The sequence below is a fragment of the Gorilla gorilla genome, chromosome 3 (genome assembly GCF_029281585.2).
Source record: "Gorilla gorilla gorilla isolate KB3781 chromosome 3, NHGRI_mGorGor1-v2.1_pri, whole genome shotgun sequence".
NCBI classification, from domain to species: Eukaryota; Metazoa; Chordata; class Mammalia; order Primates; family Hominidae; genus Gorilla; species Gorilla gorilla.
In genome coordinates this window covers 96,597,771-96,613,341 of record NC_073227.2, presented here as the reverse complement: position 1 = coordinate 96,613,341, position 15,571 = coordinate 96,597,771, and the positions used below count along the sequence as shown (strand labels likewise).

At 37.8% G+C, this 15,571-nt stretch overlaps 1 protein-coding gene and 1 non-coding gene across 9 annotated transcripts in view; both read left to right on the top strand.

Annotated features, from left to right (window-relative positions):
* Positions 1-15,571, top strand: part of CCDC158 (coiled-coil domain containing 158) — a 108,842-nt gene that overhangs the window by 59,432 nt on the left and 33,839 nt on the right. For all 8 annotated transcript variants that reach the window (XR_008678990.2, XM_019024965.4, XM_063705325.1 and 5 more), the window contains 6 exons: positions 139-328; positions 4,935-5,087; positions 7,006-7,118; positions 9,168-9,326; positions 10,645-10,737; positions 11,320-11,445. Coding sequence is in view for 7 of the 8 variants with exons in the window: in XM_019024965.4 (XP_018880510.3) it covers positions 139-328; positions 4,935-5,087; positions 7,006-7,118; positions 9,168-9,326; positions 10,645-10,737; positions 11,320-11,445 (834 nt within the window). In the remaining variant the exon portion in view is untranslated. The remainder of the gene's footprint in view (positions 1-138; positions 329-4,934; positions 5,088-7,005; positions 7,119-9,167; positions 9,327-10,644; positions 10,738-11,319; positions 11,446-15,571) is intronic.
* Positions 5,745-5,850, top strand: LOC115934422 (U6 spliceosomal RNA). The gene has a single exon (XR_004070227.3). It is a non-coding gene; the product is annotated as a U6 spliceosomal RNA (small nuclear RNA).

Below are 15,571 nucleotides of genomic sequence, written 5' to 3'. Positions count from 1 at the left end.
AAAGTAATAAATATAGATGGAATACAGATAGGAGGCAGAAAAGGATATTAAGTAGGAGACTGTTGTCAGATTTTAGGACTGTGTTAGCAGCTATCAATTATAACTATACATGTACATTGTATTTATCCATATATTTAGATATTAAAAGATAAAAAAGATGCAAAGATCCGGGAGCTTGAGGCCAGAGTGAGTGACTTGGAGCTGGAAAAGGTGAAGCTGGTGAATGCAGGCTCTGAGCGGCTCCGTGCAGTGAAGGACATCAAACAAGAGAGAGATCAATTATTAAATGAGGTGAAAACAAGTAGGAGTGAATTAAACAATCTTTCAGGTATGTTGCTTCAGCACAAATCCTACTAAAAAATAAGAGTCTTAGCAGTGAAGCCAATGTAGACCCTAGCACAATTGCAAAAGAAGGGTGTCTCACTCACATGACAAACATGAATAGTTATGCTGCCCCCATGGAGTTATTCATAGCATGAAATCTCATAGTTCTCATGAAGAGTTCCCACATCTTACACTTACTGACCTTAACTTTAGTCAGCCCTCAGTGTACTGGAAATTCTGCACTGAATTTCTAAGAGAAGTGTGAGGTATCCAGAGTCCAGGCTTCCAAAAGGAAAACAGGTGTTCACATAAATCACATTGTCTGCACAGTTTTGTGTTTATGAAAGTGGAAACCTTGAGTCCTTGGAGTCAAATAGCTTGATTAGAAGTTTACTAATGAAGTGACATGTGAAAATAGACATGTGAATTTATTGACAGGAAAAATCCATGGCCTTATATTAAACAGTGAAACACTCCAGTTTATGGTTGGTATGTGTATTAGTCCCTTCTTGCATTGCTGTAAAGAACTACCTCAGACTGGGTAATTTATTTTATTTATTTATTTTTGAGACAGAGTCTCACTCTGTCCACCAGGTTGGAGTGCAGTGGCATGATCTCAGCTCACTGCAAGCTCCGCCTCCCGGGTTCATGCCATTCTCCTGCCTCAGCCTCCCAAGTAGCTGGGACTACAGGCGCCCACCACCAAGCCTGGCTAATTTTTTGTATTTTTAGTAGAGATAGGGTTTCACTGTGTTAGCCAGGATGGTCTCGATCTCCTGACCTCGTGATCCACCTGCCTCAGCCTCCCAAAGTGCTGGGATTACAGGCATGAGCCACCCCACCCAGCCCAGACTGGGTAATTGATAAAGAAAAGAGGTTTAATTGACTCACAGTTCTGCAGGCTGTACAGAAAGCATGACTTGGAGGCCTCAGGAAACTTAAAATCGTGGAAGATGAAGAAGCAAGCACATATTCACATGGCAACAGGAGAGAGAGAGACAGAGAGAGAGAGAGCACACAAAGGGGGAGGTGCTACACACTTTGAAACCACCAGATTGCATGAGAACTCACTCACTGTCATGAGAACAGCAAAGGGGAAATCCGCCCCCATGAGCCAGTCACATTCCACAAGGCCCCTCCTCCAACACTGGGAATTACAACAGGACATGAGATTTGAGTTGGGACACTGAGCCAAACCATATCATTCTGCCCCTGGGCCGTCCCAAATCTTATGTCCTTCTTACATTTCAAAACACAATCATGCCTTCCCAATGGTCCCCCAAAGTCTTAACTCATTCCAGCATTAACTCAAAAGTCCAAGTCCAAAGTCTCATCTGAGACAAGGCAAATCACTTCTACCTATGAGCCTGTAAAATAAAAAACAAGTTAGTTACTTCCAAGATACATTGAGGGTACAGGCACTGGGTAGATGTTCCTGTTCCAAAAGAGATAAATTGGCCAAAGCAAAGAGGCTACAGGGCCCATGCAAGTCTGAAACCCAGCAGGGCAGTCATTAAATTTCTAAGCTTTGAAATAATCTCCTTTGACTCCATGTCTCACATTCAGGGCATGCTGATATAAGGGGTGGGCTTCCAAAACCTTGGGCAGCTCTGCCTCTGTGACTCTGCAGGGTACAGCCCCCATGGCTGCTTTCATGGGCTGGCACTGAGTGCCTATGACTTTTCCAGGCACACAGTGCAAGCTGTCAGTGGATCTACCATTCTGGGGTCTGGAGGACAGTGGCCCTCTTCTCACAGCTCCACTGGGCAGTGATCCAGTGCAGACTGTGTGGGGGGGCCCCAACCCCACATTTCCCCTCTGCACTACCCTAGTAGAGGTTCTCCATGAGGGCTCTGCTCCTGCAGCAGACTTCTGCCTGGACATCCAGGCATTTCCATATATCCTCTGAAATCTAGGTGGAGGCTCCCAAGCCTCAACTCTTGCCCTCTGTGCACCCACAGCCCCAACACCACATGGAAGCTGCCAAGACTTGGGGCTTGCACTCTGAAGCAACAGCCTGAGCTGTACCTTGGCCCCTGTTAACCAGAGTTGGAACTGGAGCAGCTGAAATGCAGGGCACCATGTCCCAAGGCTCCACAGTGCAGCAGGGCTCTGGATCTGGTTCACTAAACCATTTTTCCCTTCCAGGCCTCCAGGCCAGTGAGGGGAGTGGCTTCTGAGAAGGTCTCTGAAATGACCTGGAGACATTTTCCCCATTGTCTTCACTATGAACATTTGGCTCCTCTTTACTTATGCAAATTTCTGCAGCCTTGAATTTCTCCCTAGAAAATGGATTTTTCTTTTCAACTGCATGGTTGGGATGCAAATTTTCCAAACTTTTATGCTCTACTTCCCTTTTAAATATAAATTCTAGTTTCAGGTTATTTCTTTTTTAATGCAAATGAGCACAGGCTTTTAGGAGCAGCCAGTCCGCATCTTGAACACTTTGCTGCTTAGAAATTTCTTCTGCCAGATACCCTAAATCATCTCTCTCAAGTTCAAAGTTCCACAGATTCCTAGAGCAGGGGCACAATGCTGCCAGTCTCTTTGCTAAAGCATAGCAAGAATGATCTTTACTTCATTTCCCAGTAAGCTCCTCATCTCCATCTGAGACTTCTTCAGCCTGGACTTCATTGTTCATATCACTGTCAGCATTCTGGTCACAACAATTTAACAAGTTTCTAGGAAGTTCCAAACTTTCCCACATCTTCCTGTCTTCTTCTGATCTCTCCAAACTGTTACAACCTGTATCTGTTACCCACTTGCAAAGCTGCTTTCATATTTTCAGGTATCTGTAGAGCAGTATCCTACCTCTCTGGTACCATTTTTCTGTATCAGTTCATTTTTGCATTGCTATTAAGAACCACCTGAGAATGAGTAATTTGTGAAGAAAAGAGGTTTAATTGACTCACAGTTCTGCAGGCTGCACAGGAAGCATGGCTGGGAGGTCTCAGAAAACATAATCATGGTGGAAGGTGAAGGGGAAACAAGCACATCTTCACATGGTAGCAGTAGAGAGAGAGAGAGAGAGAGAGAGAAGAGGGAGGTGCTACACACTTTCAAACAACCAGATCTCATGAGAACTCACACACTGTCACAAGAACAGCAAGGGGGAAATCCTTCCCCATGATCCAATCACCTCCCATGAAGCCCCTCCTCCAACACTAAGAATTACAATAGGACATGCGATTTGGGTCAGAACACAGAGCCAAACCATATTAGTATGGTATGAAGTGTCATGTACTTCATAAAGTCAGAAGTTACTGAGCATTTACTATGCAAGACACTGTGGTAGAACCTGGAAACCCCACAATGAAGCTCACAGTCTAGTAGGGAGATAAACCTAGATAGAAATGGGTGAATAACCAGTGTGTGAGGCACAGTGAAAGTGTATTGAGTACAAAGATAGCACAGAGGATAGAGAATTTACCTCCTGTAGGAAGTGACGTCTGTACTGGGTTTGAAAGAGGAAAAGGAATTCAGCAGGTGAAAAAGGGGTGCAAGGGACATTCCAGGCAGAAAGAACATTATGGGCAAATGCATGAAGCCATGAAATATCAAAATGTGACCTCAGAAGTATTAGCTGGAGCAAAAGTGAAACGAATGAGGGCTAAGAAATAAGGCAGAATAGATAGGTAGAGCCAGGTAATGTGGATCCCACAAAAGATATTAAGTAGGAGATTTTTTGTCAGATTTTAGATGGACTGTGTTAGTAAGTAAATTAGAGAAAAGAAAGGCAGACCAAGCAGTTAAGGAGGATTTTTGCAGTCGTCCCAGATAAATAGAATGAATACTTGAATTAAGGCAGTGGCAGTGAGAATGGAAGGAAAGAATTAAGAATATTTTTGGAGGTTAAATCAACAGAATTTAGTGGTTGGAGGGATTAAGTGTAGGTTTCAGGATTTTAGTTTGTGGTATTAGAAAAGCAATGTAAGCAACTGGGAGAGGGAACCAGAAGGAAAGGCAGGCTTGAGGGCTGGAGGATGAGATGTAGTCACTGTGAGGCAGTTGGTTTCAGGTGGCACGAGGACATCTACTTGGAGATGTCTGGACAAATGGAGCTGGAGCTTTGATCCTTTTCTATATAAATCTAATCATATAAATAGATACATATAAATAAATATGGGTATGTGTATGTGTGCATGCACACACGTGTGTATTGTAGTATATCAAATGATGAGTTTGTGCCAAGTATTTTCACAGATACTGGAGATAAGTCAGATAAGACAGATGGCAGCCTCAGGTTACTTATAGTGTTATGGAGATTCATCTACCAGCAGATGGTGGTTAAATCTACTCTAGTGGACATGGTCATCCAAGAAGAAGGTTTAAGATGAGATAACTGCAAACTAATTACAATGTTTGGGAAAAAGCAATGAGTAATAAGTGGGTAGAGGAGGAATAGGATCCACCCAAGCAGATTAAAAAGAAAGAGTCATATCCCTGGAATTGTGTATGTACATCTCATTTCTGTAACAAAGGAAGATGTAATTAAATGACTTCTCTTCCAGTTCTAAAATTCTGTGATCACTAATTACAAATAAAATATACTTAATTAACAATGGGATAGAAAAAACTAACCATGTATTATTGATTATCACATTGTATAGAGGAGTATGAAGTCTTAAAAAGGAATTTCCGAAACAAAAGTGAAGAAATGGAAATGACTACAAATAAGTTGAAAATGCAATTAAAATCTGCACAGTCTGAACTAGAGCAGACAAGAAATACATTAAAGTCAATGGAAGGATCTGATGGTCATGGTATGCTCTGTTAGATTTAAAATTTTTTCTTCTGTTTTTAATTTAATGGACTAAATTTGTTAAAACACAAACTCAAATATGTTACCTACCACCTCTTGACAGTGCTAAATGATGTGAGAAATATACAATAGTAGGTATTAATGATGGAGGTTATGTAGCAGTAGTTAATTGTTTTTAGGAAATTGCCATGGAGTTAATTTAATCCCTAAACTATCTGAATCTTTCCTTTCTAGTGGCTATTTCAGTAATTTCTAACAGATCTCAGTATCTATTAATGTCAAGTAATTATTTTTAAGGATATAAACACAAGTTACCAGTAATTTCCATTCAACCCTTTATTTTTCAACATGTACACTATATAAACTGTAGGTCCCTGGCTAGTTGGCAGTTCTTGATTCCTTCACTGTGATAAAAATGGGAAGGAATCCTGGAAATTGAATTGTTAGGTGAGGGGACCTTCTCACCACCCAGATTTATTCCCCTTTTACCTTGCTGCCCATACTAATGCAGAGAGATAAAAAGGTTATCTTCCAGTTCATGTTATTCATATAATTGTTGACATGACCATATTAGCTGACCATAAAAATTAATATTTATCTAATTAAAGTATATATTTTCCATTTCTCAATATTTTTTAATGTCAGAAGATTTATTTTTGTGCTCGCTTTGACAGCACTTATACTAAAATTAGAATGATATAAAGAAGATTACCATAGTCTCTGTGCAAGGACGACCACAAATTCTTGATGTGTTTCATATTTTGTGTGGTTTGGCCCTTTGCTGGTTAACACAGATAAACTTGTTGGGTTTGGAGAAGTCACTTGAGAGGTCTTTTGGGGTCTGCTGCCCCTGCTCCCCAGACAGCAACCCAGCCTCACTGTCGGGCATCTTCACAACCACCCCAGGGACATTACAATTATTAAGTTACCTAGAGAACCCTTGTATTATCATTCAAATTTTTGTTTTTATTTATTAAATCAGCTTAAAATAAAAAAAAATTCGTTTGAGAAAATTACCTTTCAAGGCCAACCATGATCCACTTAATCAGACCATAATTCTTCAAAGTGGTGAGCAAATGATGTCAGACTTTTAACCTATTAATAAATCAATATACAGTGTCAGTTTAACCCTGTTTTGACAGTTTAGATAGAAGAACTATATCTTGTTAATGAGAAGTCAGACCTTTCATTCTGATAGCTTGTTTATAATGAATGGTATATTTTCATTTTTCTTTTTAACCTCTAAGTTATAGCCAGACTGGACTCAAAGCTGTGGCATTTTCAATCCTTTTTCCTCAGCTGACTATAAGAAAAAAAAATCAGATGTGCTTATGCTGGCAGTTTGGCTACTGAGATGGTAGTGAATTCCAAGCACATGACAACAATCATGAGAATAAAAATTGAAGGGTTTGTGATATCACTGGACCCTTTAAAAGATATACTAGATGTCTTGTGCAGTATTTTAAGTATGAGGTTCTGGAAAAATCATTTTAGTAATAATACAATATATATTATTATTTATGTGACACCCCCCATGTCTACACACACACACACAAGTACATATATTATATATTATATATTTCCCTACATGGGTAAGTATGAGTTTAGTCAATGTTATTGTTATTACTGGAAAGGTGGCAACGTATCATGGTCAATGAAATTAATCCCAGTGGCAAAAACCCTACAAAACATGATTATATGTATGTTTCCCAGCTAAAAATCTCTAGTAGTAGTTAAAAGTTATTATATTCCAACATTAGGAAAACCGAAGACATTCGTCCATGATCTTTTCCTTGAAACTGCCCAGATACCTTGGAGGATCTTACTTGTCACCTTCTCATAAAGTTTAACCATCAAATTACCATAGTCTCTCAAACTTAAGAACCTAAGGCATAGTTTGCCTCTTTTTTTTTTTCCAGCTATGAAAGTGGCAATGGGGATGCAAAAGCAAATCACAGCCAAAAGAGGTCAGATAGATGCCCTTGAGAGCAAGATACAGTTTTTGGAAGAGGCAATGACAAATGCAAATAAGGTGGGTTGCTGTCCTCAGAGTGGGGAAACCAACATGTTCACTCACAGGCAGACCACAAGGCAGAATAAGATGAAGCAGAGATGCAAGTGCAAGGGGAAAAGGAAAGCTTATTTCTAGGTGAGAGAACAAGGGAAAAGTTCCTAGAAAAGCATTTGAGCAGGATGTTGAAAGACAGCTACTATTTTAAACGTGGGAAATGGGAAAAAGAACATTCTTGGTAGAGGCAAGGAATGATTATAAACAAAATACAGTGAGTTCCATTATAATGTGACATACATGTTCGTAAAAATCGCTGTGCTACGCAAAATTGTGTAATAAAAACCACAGGGCTTATGGGAACAATGGGATCAGGAGCACCACACTAACAAATTTTATTAGTGACACATAAAATAATAGGAACCTAATAAAAACAATAGCACTTTTACACATACTAAATTGTTAAGAAATATATAAATACAACAATAAGTATAGCTCTTTGTCTTGAAAATGACCTGAAGTTTTCCTAAGTATATATGCAGCTTGTATGTTATTGTGGAGGAGTAGGAGGAGAGTTTCCTGTAACACTGGATGTGGATGGATGTGGTTCATAACACACGGTAAAACTGAGGTAGCCGGTAGGTGGGTGTTTGAGGAGTGTGCATGTATGCTTCTTGTGTATTCCTATGCAGCTGTGTTTAGCTGGGTTGAGTTTTCTGCATTGACCTAGTGGTTCTCATGAATGAGACTCGTTCACGAATAAGCAACCATGAAGTTTGCCTAATGCTCAAATATTCTCTGGTATATCCATTACTTTGGAAAAAGTGTCGATTTCAGAAGAAGATTTATAACAGAACTGACCATAATAGAGGTGAAAAAGTAAATGACAAGTAGAAAATAAGTGCAACCAAAGTAATTGCTAACTTACTGTCCATGATGAGCTGCCAAAATACTTCAGAGTATTTGCAGCTAAATATTAACAAGTATAAACCTACATTTGTGCATACCCCTTATCATATAGACTTATTTCTTCTTTCCAATTTTTTCTTCCCTTCCTTTCTCTTATCCTGAATTCACTTTTTTCTTTCTCCTTTTTTTTTTTTTTTTTTTTTTTTTTTGTTTGCCTTTGGGAACCTAAAGCAGTGCTTATCCTTCCTGATGGCACTTATGGCTTTAAGAGGTTACTGCCTGCTGTCAACAAAGATGCCTGCCTTGCCTAAAGGAAAATATTCATCATAGCTCTAAGATATTCCCTCCAAACAAAAAGGAGAAAGCCTATACAATTAATTCCTCTTTCCTTCTGAAGTCTTTTCTGCCTAATCTGCTCAGAAAAGGAAAACTTTTTTGCATTTTACAGTAGCAACACCTTCTACCTTATTTACAATAAATGTTTTTCACTATGAAAAAATACATAAAGAAATGTAGACTCAATGCACCGATGTATTTTAACTTGACAACTATACATTTATTATTTTTGTATACGTATTCCATGGCGCTTTTTTGGAGGGATGAACTAATTTTAACGAAATGTTGTTTAACAGCAGAGACTATTGTATCAGTAAGCTCACTGTCATCATTGGGCTGTTAAGTGACTTGAGGGCAGGAACTATATGTCCCATTTGTTTTTCTGTCGCAGGTATGCAGTAGGAATTTGTGAAATGAATATTCAACCTTGAAACAAAATAGAAATCCATAAAACTTTAAAGTAATGCATCTTTTAAAAATCTCTGTTGTTTAAAATAAATTTTAGTAAAATTGGATATACGATTATTTGATCCCAATTCACTAAAACAGTCTTTTTATGACAATATAGTTATTTCATATTTTGTAGATTTTATCAAAGATTTATTAAGACTAGAAAGAAGTAATAATACCAGCAATGATTAAAATAGGAGAGAGTACATAATAACATACTCCCAGCAGCTCCCAACCACAACTCAGAAGCAATTAAATGGCATATAAATTAAACTTACCTAGTTCAGGGTCCTTTAAACAAGAATTTTATATTTCCATTACCTTTCAGCATCTACATCAACAGGTTATTTCTGATATTTTTCTCTCATATAATTGTAGGAGAAACATTTTCTGAAAGAAGAGAAAAGTAAACTCAGTCAGGAATTGAGTACTGTTGCCACAGAAAAAAACAAGATGGCTGGGGAGTTGGAAGTTCTGCGATCTCAGGAACGCCGTTTGAAAGAAAAGGTTACTAATATGGAAGTTGCTCTGGATAAGGTAATTATTAACTAAACATATGAAGTAATTATCAACTAAATAGTTATTAACCAAATAGAATTGTTCTATTTTGTTCTACATAGAACAAAAGCTCTATGTAGACAGGAACTGAATGTATCAATTTGTGTTGTATCCCAATCACCTAGCACAAAGGAAAACCCTATCCTATTAGAGAAGGCGTTTCTGAATTTTAAAATGTGGTCATAATGCATACTTTTTGCCAAGTTTTCTTTCTCAGGCTAACATAGTCACAGGAGCAGTAAGATCAAAGATGTAAGATGTTCCTGATATCCACAGTGACACGAATAAGTAAAAAGGTCTCCATGAGCACCTGATTTACCACCAAAAAGTGACTTGGGTACTTGGTAGAATACAGTCTCTTAATAATATCAATAAAATGATAAAGTAATGCTAATGGCTGGCACTTTATGGGGTCCAGAAAGTGCATGTAGGAAACATAGTTTAAAGAATGAGAAGGATCAGTGATACTTTTTATCATTGCTGTTTATTGTAGAGAAATAAATCTCCCTTCCTGTCACCTAGAAACTCTGGAAGCCTAAAATTGTACCAAAACCATCCTTGATTGCTAAGAAAACAGTGCCTTTATGGTTAGATACAATAATTTGGGATCTCATCTCTGCTACCTTTGTTTCTTAAAACATGCTATATTGACTGTGAATTTCAGTTGTGGTTATTTTTTAAAATTTATTTTATTTTATTTTTTTGAGACGGAGTCTCGCTCTGTCGCCAGGCTGGAGTGCAGTGGCACGATCTCGGCTCACTGCAACCTCCGCCTCCCGGGTTCAAACGATTCTCCTGCCTCAGCCTCCCGAGTAGCTGGGACTACAGTTGTGCACCACCATGCCCAGTTAATTTTTGTATTTTTAGTAGAGACGGGGTTTCACCATGTTGGCCAGGATGGATGGTCTCCATCTCTTGACCTCGTGATCCGCCCGCCTCGGCCTCCCAAAGTGCTGGGATTACAGGTGTGAGCCACCATGCCCAGCCAGTTATGGTTATTTTAATATAAATTTTTATACTTTGGTAAAGCTGTTTGCTCATTCCATCCTTAGTTCATTCATTGTTTGCCCTTCACATACTAAAAGCTATGTATTTGCTGGGGGTATAGAGGATAAAAACATGGCCTCCAGTTGCTCACAGTTCACTAAATAAAACAGATAAATAGATCATTGTAATATAGTTTGGTAGAAGGGCAGGAAGATTTTTTGAAGAGATGGCAGCTCTGCATTCATAGGTTAATAAAATATAAGTGCATAAAGAATGCAAGATAAACCATTTATGATTGCTCCATTTGTAGGCATCTTTGCAGTTTGCAGAATGTCAAGATATAATACAGCGTCAGGAGCAAGAATCAGTGCGCTTAAAACTTCAACACACTTTGGATATAAAAGTAAGGTCATCATAAATAGTAGTTAAGCAAAAATAATGCCATTCTTTGATATGCTTTTATATTTTCTTGTGTACCTTAGATACACATTCAAGTATATTTCAACATTACTTGATACTATTAATAGCAATGATAAGATCTGTACATTGTTATATACTATACCTATCCTTTTCATATATGGTAACAAATAGAAGCACCACTATCCTTAGTTTAAAATAGGTGAGTTTAAAATAGGTGAGTGAAGGTACTAGTGAAGTTTACGAGTACCTGCATGGGAATACCCAAAGCAAGAGTTTTCCATGCTCAGGAGTCAAGCGAGTACAAAACCCTAAGTGCAAATATATTTGCTTGTTTGGGGAATAGCAAAAGTGATGTAATCTACATGACAAAACGTTTTTTTTTTAAATCGTACATTTTACACTGAAATATATGTCTATTTTAAGAAGTGTACTTTAAAGCTACAGACATATTTTAAAATCTCAATAATGGATTTTGCCTGTGAAATCAAAAAATACATTTCGATTTCACATTTCTTTATAATTGTAGGCTGGCAGTTATTTTGCTTACCTCTATATTGTTTTCCAGGAACTTCAGGGCCCTGGATACACCTCAAATTCTTCGTTGAAACCACGCCTTCTCCAGCCAGCATCTGTTACTCGTTCTCATTCTAATGTACCATCTTCGCAGTCTACAGCCAGCTTCCTGTCTCATGTAAGTAACCAGTCTTATGATCCATTACGCAAATGACATATATGTAAGTAATTTTAAATTGGAAAGAATTACATTAAAAATAATATCTCTATATCCATAGCATTTTCAATTACTAGATTTTAGATTTATACATTTTCCTATAAATTCAATGGAGTCCAGGTGAATAAAAATATTTTCTTCACTATTTGGTGTTTTCTTATCTTCAATTCTTTGGTTATTTCCATCACAAGAATTTCCAGATTACAAAGCAAATAGTGAGATGGCTAAAATAAACATCACTTCAAAAGGCAAAGGCAAGTTGGTGGTATATTTAATAGTCTACCAAAATGAAAATTATTTGCTATATGTGATTTCTTTGTTAACTTATTTATAACAGAATTTTATTAATTATAAGACACTTTTATTCCCTTTAATTAAAATATTAGAAACTTTGGAAATTTTTTAGTTTAATCTTTTATACTTTTAATGCTCAGAAAAAAATATGTGCAATGTAAAATTCAAGTTTGTTTTCTCTGAAAATATGTATTTATGAAACCACAAATCCCTTGCAACCAGTATTCAACTGTAAAGAAATAAGGCATTCCATAAATCACACATGAAAATCCATTAAATTAGTTAAAAGTCCTATCTTACATATGGCAACAGGATCACCAGTAATCTGTTGTTTCACCTGTACCATTTAAATGAAAATTATGTACTGTTTAAATGACTAAAATGGAATCCTCTCACACACTTAAGATGTGTGCGCTGAAACATAAGCTATCATACAACAAAGAGTAGTCTATCAAACAATAGAATAATAATATTAGTGCTAGAAGTTAAGCATGTTTCCCTCTGGACACTGAAATTCAGAGATGCACAGGGGAAGGGCAGGAGACTGCTGCTTTTTAAGTGTTATGAAATCATTTTATTTTTAAAAATATGTACATGTTCCATTGATAAAAATTAAATTACCCTCCCCTTTCCAAAAGTAATTTTGCACATCAAGCAACAACAAAGAACATTTGACCAGGAGTCACTGGAACCATATTTTTAACTCTTTGTGTGACCTTGGGCAAGTCAGTTAAATATATTGCACCTTGATCTTTTCCTCTCTAACGAGTAGTCTGGACAAGATGACCTCTAGGGTCACCAAGAAAGATTAGCTCTGAAATTCTGTGATTTTTAATTACCCAAAATCTATTAGATTTTTCCTAGCAGCTTAATATATAGATTGTACTTGATTATTAAGAATGGCATCCATCACTGAAAAAGTACTAGTCATTAGCTTGTTTAACTTTAAATTTTAACTTAAGTATTTATTTGTTTATTTATTTATTTTTTCCTGAGACAGAGTCTTGCTCTGTCACTGAGGCTGGAGTGCAATGGTGCAGTCATGCTCACAGCTGCTTGAACCAGCCAGGATCAAGCAATCCTCCTACCTTAGCCTCCCTAGTAGCTGGGACTAAAGGTGCATGACACCACGCCTGGCTAATTTTTGTATTTTTTATAGAAACAGAGTTTCACTATGTTGCCCAGGCTTGTCTCAAACTCCTGGGCTCAAGCAATCCTCCCACCTTGGCCTCCCAAAGTGCTGAGATTACAGGTGTGAGCCACTGCTCTTGGCCTCAGCTTAAGTTTTTAAATAATAATTCTAACAGCAAAAATGAACTAGATTTTTAAAATATACTGTCAGACATGCTTTATACAATTAATTCCTTCTCTTAAAAATGTTTATTATATAATTTTACACAATAAAAGTAATATTCATTCTTTGTTTTGTTCACTGATGTTTCCCAAGTACCTATAACAGTGTCTAGCATATATTCAATAAATATTTATCTCATGGATGAATGAATTCACTGTAGAACATTGTCTTCAGGTATCCATTACTTCCACTGATAAGTCAATTGTAAATCTTGTTGTTGCTGTTTTGGAGGTAGTTTTTTCTCTGACTGTTTTCAAGATTTTCTCTTTGTTTTGGTGTATAACAGTTTGCCTATCATGTGCCTAGATGTGCTGGTCTTTATATCTATCTTTCTTAAGGGTAGTGGTCTTCCTGATGCATGGATTGAAATCTTCATCAATTTGAGAAAATTTTCATCCCTTATCTACTCAGTTTGTTTTCTCTATTTTCTTTTTTCTCTCTGGGACTCTAACACACATATTAATTGTTTTTTCATCATTCCTTATATGTCTTTATATCTTTACACTTTTGCCCATCCTTTTGTCTCTCTGAGCTTTCCTGGCCTATTTTCCAGATAATTAATTCTCCCTTCACCTGAGTCTAATCTATTAAACCCATCAATTAAGTTCTTCATTTTAGAAATTGTGGTATTTAGTACTAGATTTCCATTTAATTCATGTTTTTTAACAAGTTCTCTACAGAAATTCTCAATATTATCTTTTACTTTTTTGTATTGTTAAGTATATGTTATGGTCCACGTGTTTGTATTTTCCCTTAGATTCATATGTTGAAACCTAAACCCCAAGGTGGAACCAATGGGAGGTGATTGGGTCATAAGGGCTCTGCCCTCACAAATGGTATTAGTGCCCTTTTTTTTTTTTTTTTTGAGACAGAGTATTGCTCTGTTGCCCAGGCTGGAGTGCAGTGGCACAATCTCAGCTCACCACAAGCTCCGCCTTCCGGGTTCACGCCATTCTCCTGCCTCAGCCTCCCAAGTAGCTGGGACTACAGGTGCCCGCCACCTCGCCTGGCTAATTTTTTTTTTTTTTTTTTTTGTATATTTAGTAGAGACGGGATTTCACTGTGTTAGCCAGGATGGTCTCGATCTCCTGACCTCAGGATCCGCCCACCTTGGCCTCCCAAAGTGCTGGGATTACAGGCCTGAGCCACCGCGCCCGGCATTAGTGCCCTTTTATAAAACAGGCTTGAGAGAGCTTGTTTGCCCCTTCTCCCATGTGAGGACACATAGAAGGTGCCATCTATGAGGAAGAGCTCCTCACCAAATGCTGAATCTGCTGGCATCTTGATCTTGCACTTCCCAGCCTGAACTGTGAACAATAAATTTCTGTTGTTGATAAATTGCCCACTCTACGATATTTTCCTATAACAACCCAAATAGAGTAAGAAAATAACTGTTTTAAAAATTGGCACATGATAATTATATGATTTGAATCCCCTCCGAGCCTGTGTCGATTTTTTCCCTTGGTTTCTAGTCACTTTGTTGTTTGGTCTCTTTGCTTCCTCTTTAAATAATTGAGTCTGGACACTGTATGTGAAAAAATTACAGAGACAATTTTGGGTTCTAGGCGATTTTGTTTCTTTTTTTAATTTTTAAAAATTATACTTTAACTTCTGGGATACATGTGCAGAACGTGCAGGTTTGTTACATAGGTATACATGTGCCATGGTGGTTTGCTGCACCGATCAACCCATCATCTACATTAGGTATTTCTCCTAATGCTATCCCTCCCCTAGCCCCTCACCCCCTGACAGGCCCTATTGTGTAATGTTCCCCTCCCTGTGTCCATGTGTTCCCATTGTTCAACTCCCACTTATGAGTGAGAACATGCGGTGTTTGGTTTTTTGTTCTTGTGTTAGTTTGCTGAGAATGATGGTTTCCAGCTTCATTCATGTCCCGGCAAAGGACATAAACTCATCCTTTTTTATGGCTGCATAGTATTCCATGGTGTGTATATGCCATGTGCCTGGATAGGCTGGATAAAGTCTATCCAGGCACATTATCCAGTCTATCATTGCTGGGCATTTAGGTTGGTTCCAAGTCTTTGCTATTGTGAATAGTGCCGCAATAAACATACATGTGCATGTGTCTTTATAGCAGAATGATTTATGATCCTTTGGGTATATACCCAGTAATGGGATTGCTAGGTCAAATGGTATTTCTGGTTCTAGATCCTTGAGGAATTGCCACACTGTCTTCCACAATGGTTGAACTAATTTACACTTCCACCAACAGTGTAAAAGCATTCCTATTTCTTTACATCCTCTCCAGCGTTTGTTTTTTCCTGACTTTTTAAGATCGCCATTCTAACTGGCATGAGATGGTATCTCATTGTGGTTTTGATTTGCATTTCTCTAATGACCAGTGATGATGAGCTTTTTTTCATGTTTGTTGGCCTCATAAATGTCTTCTTCTGAGAAGTGTCTGTTCATATCCTTCAC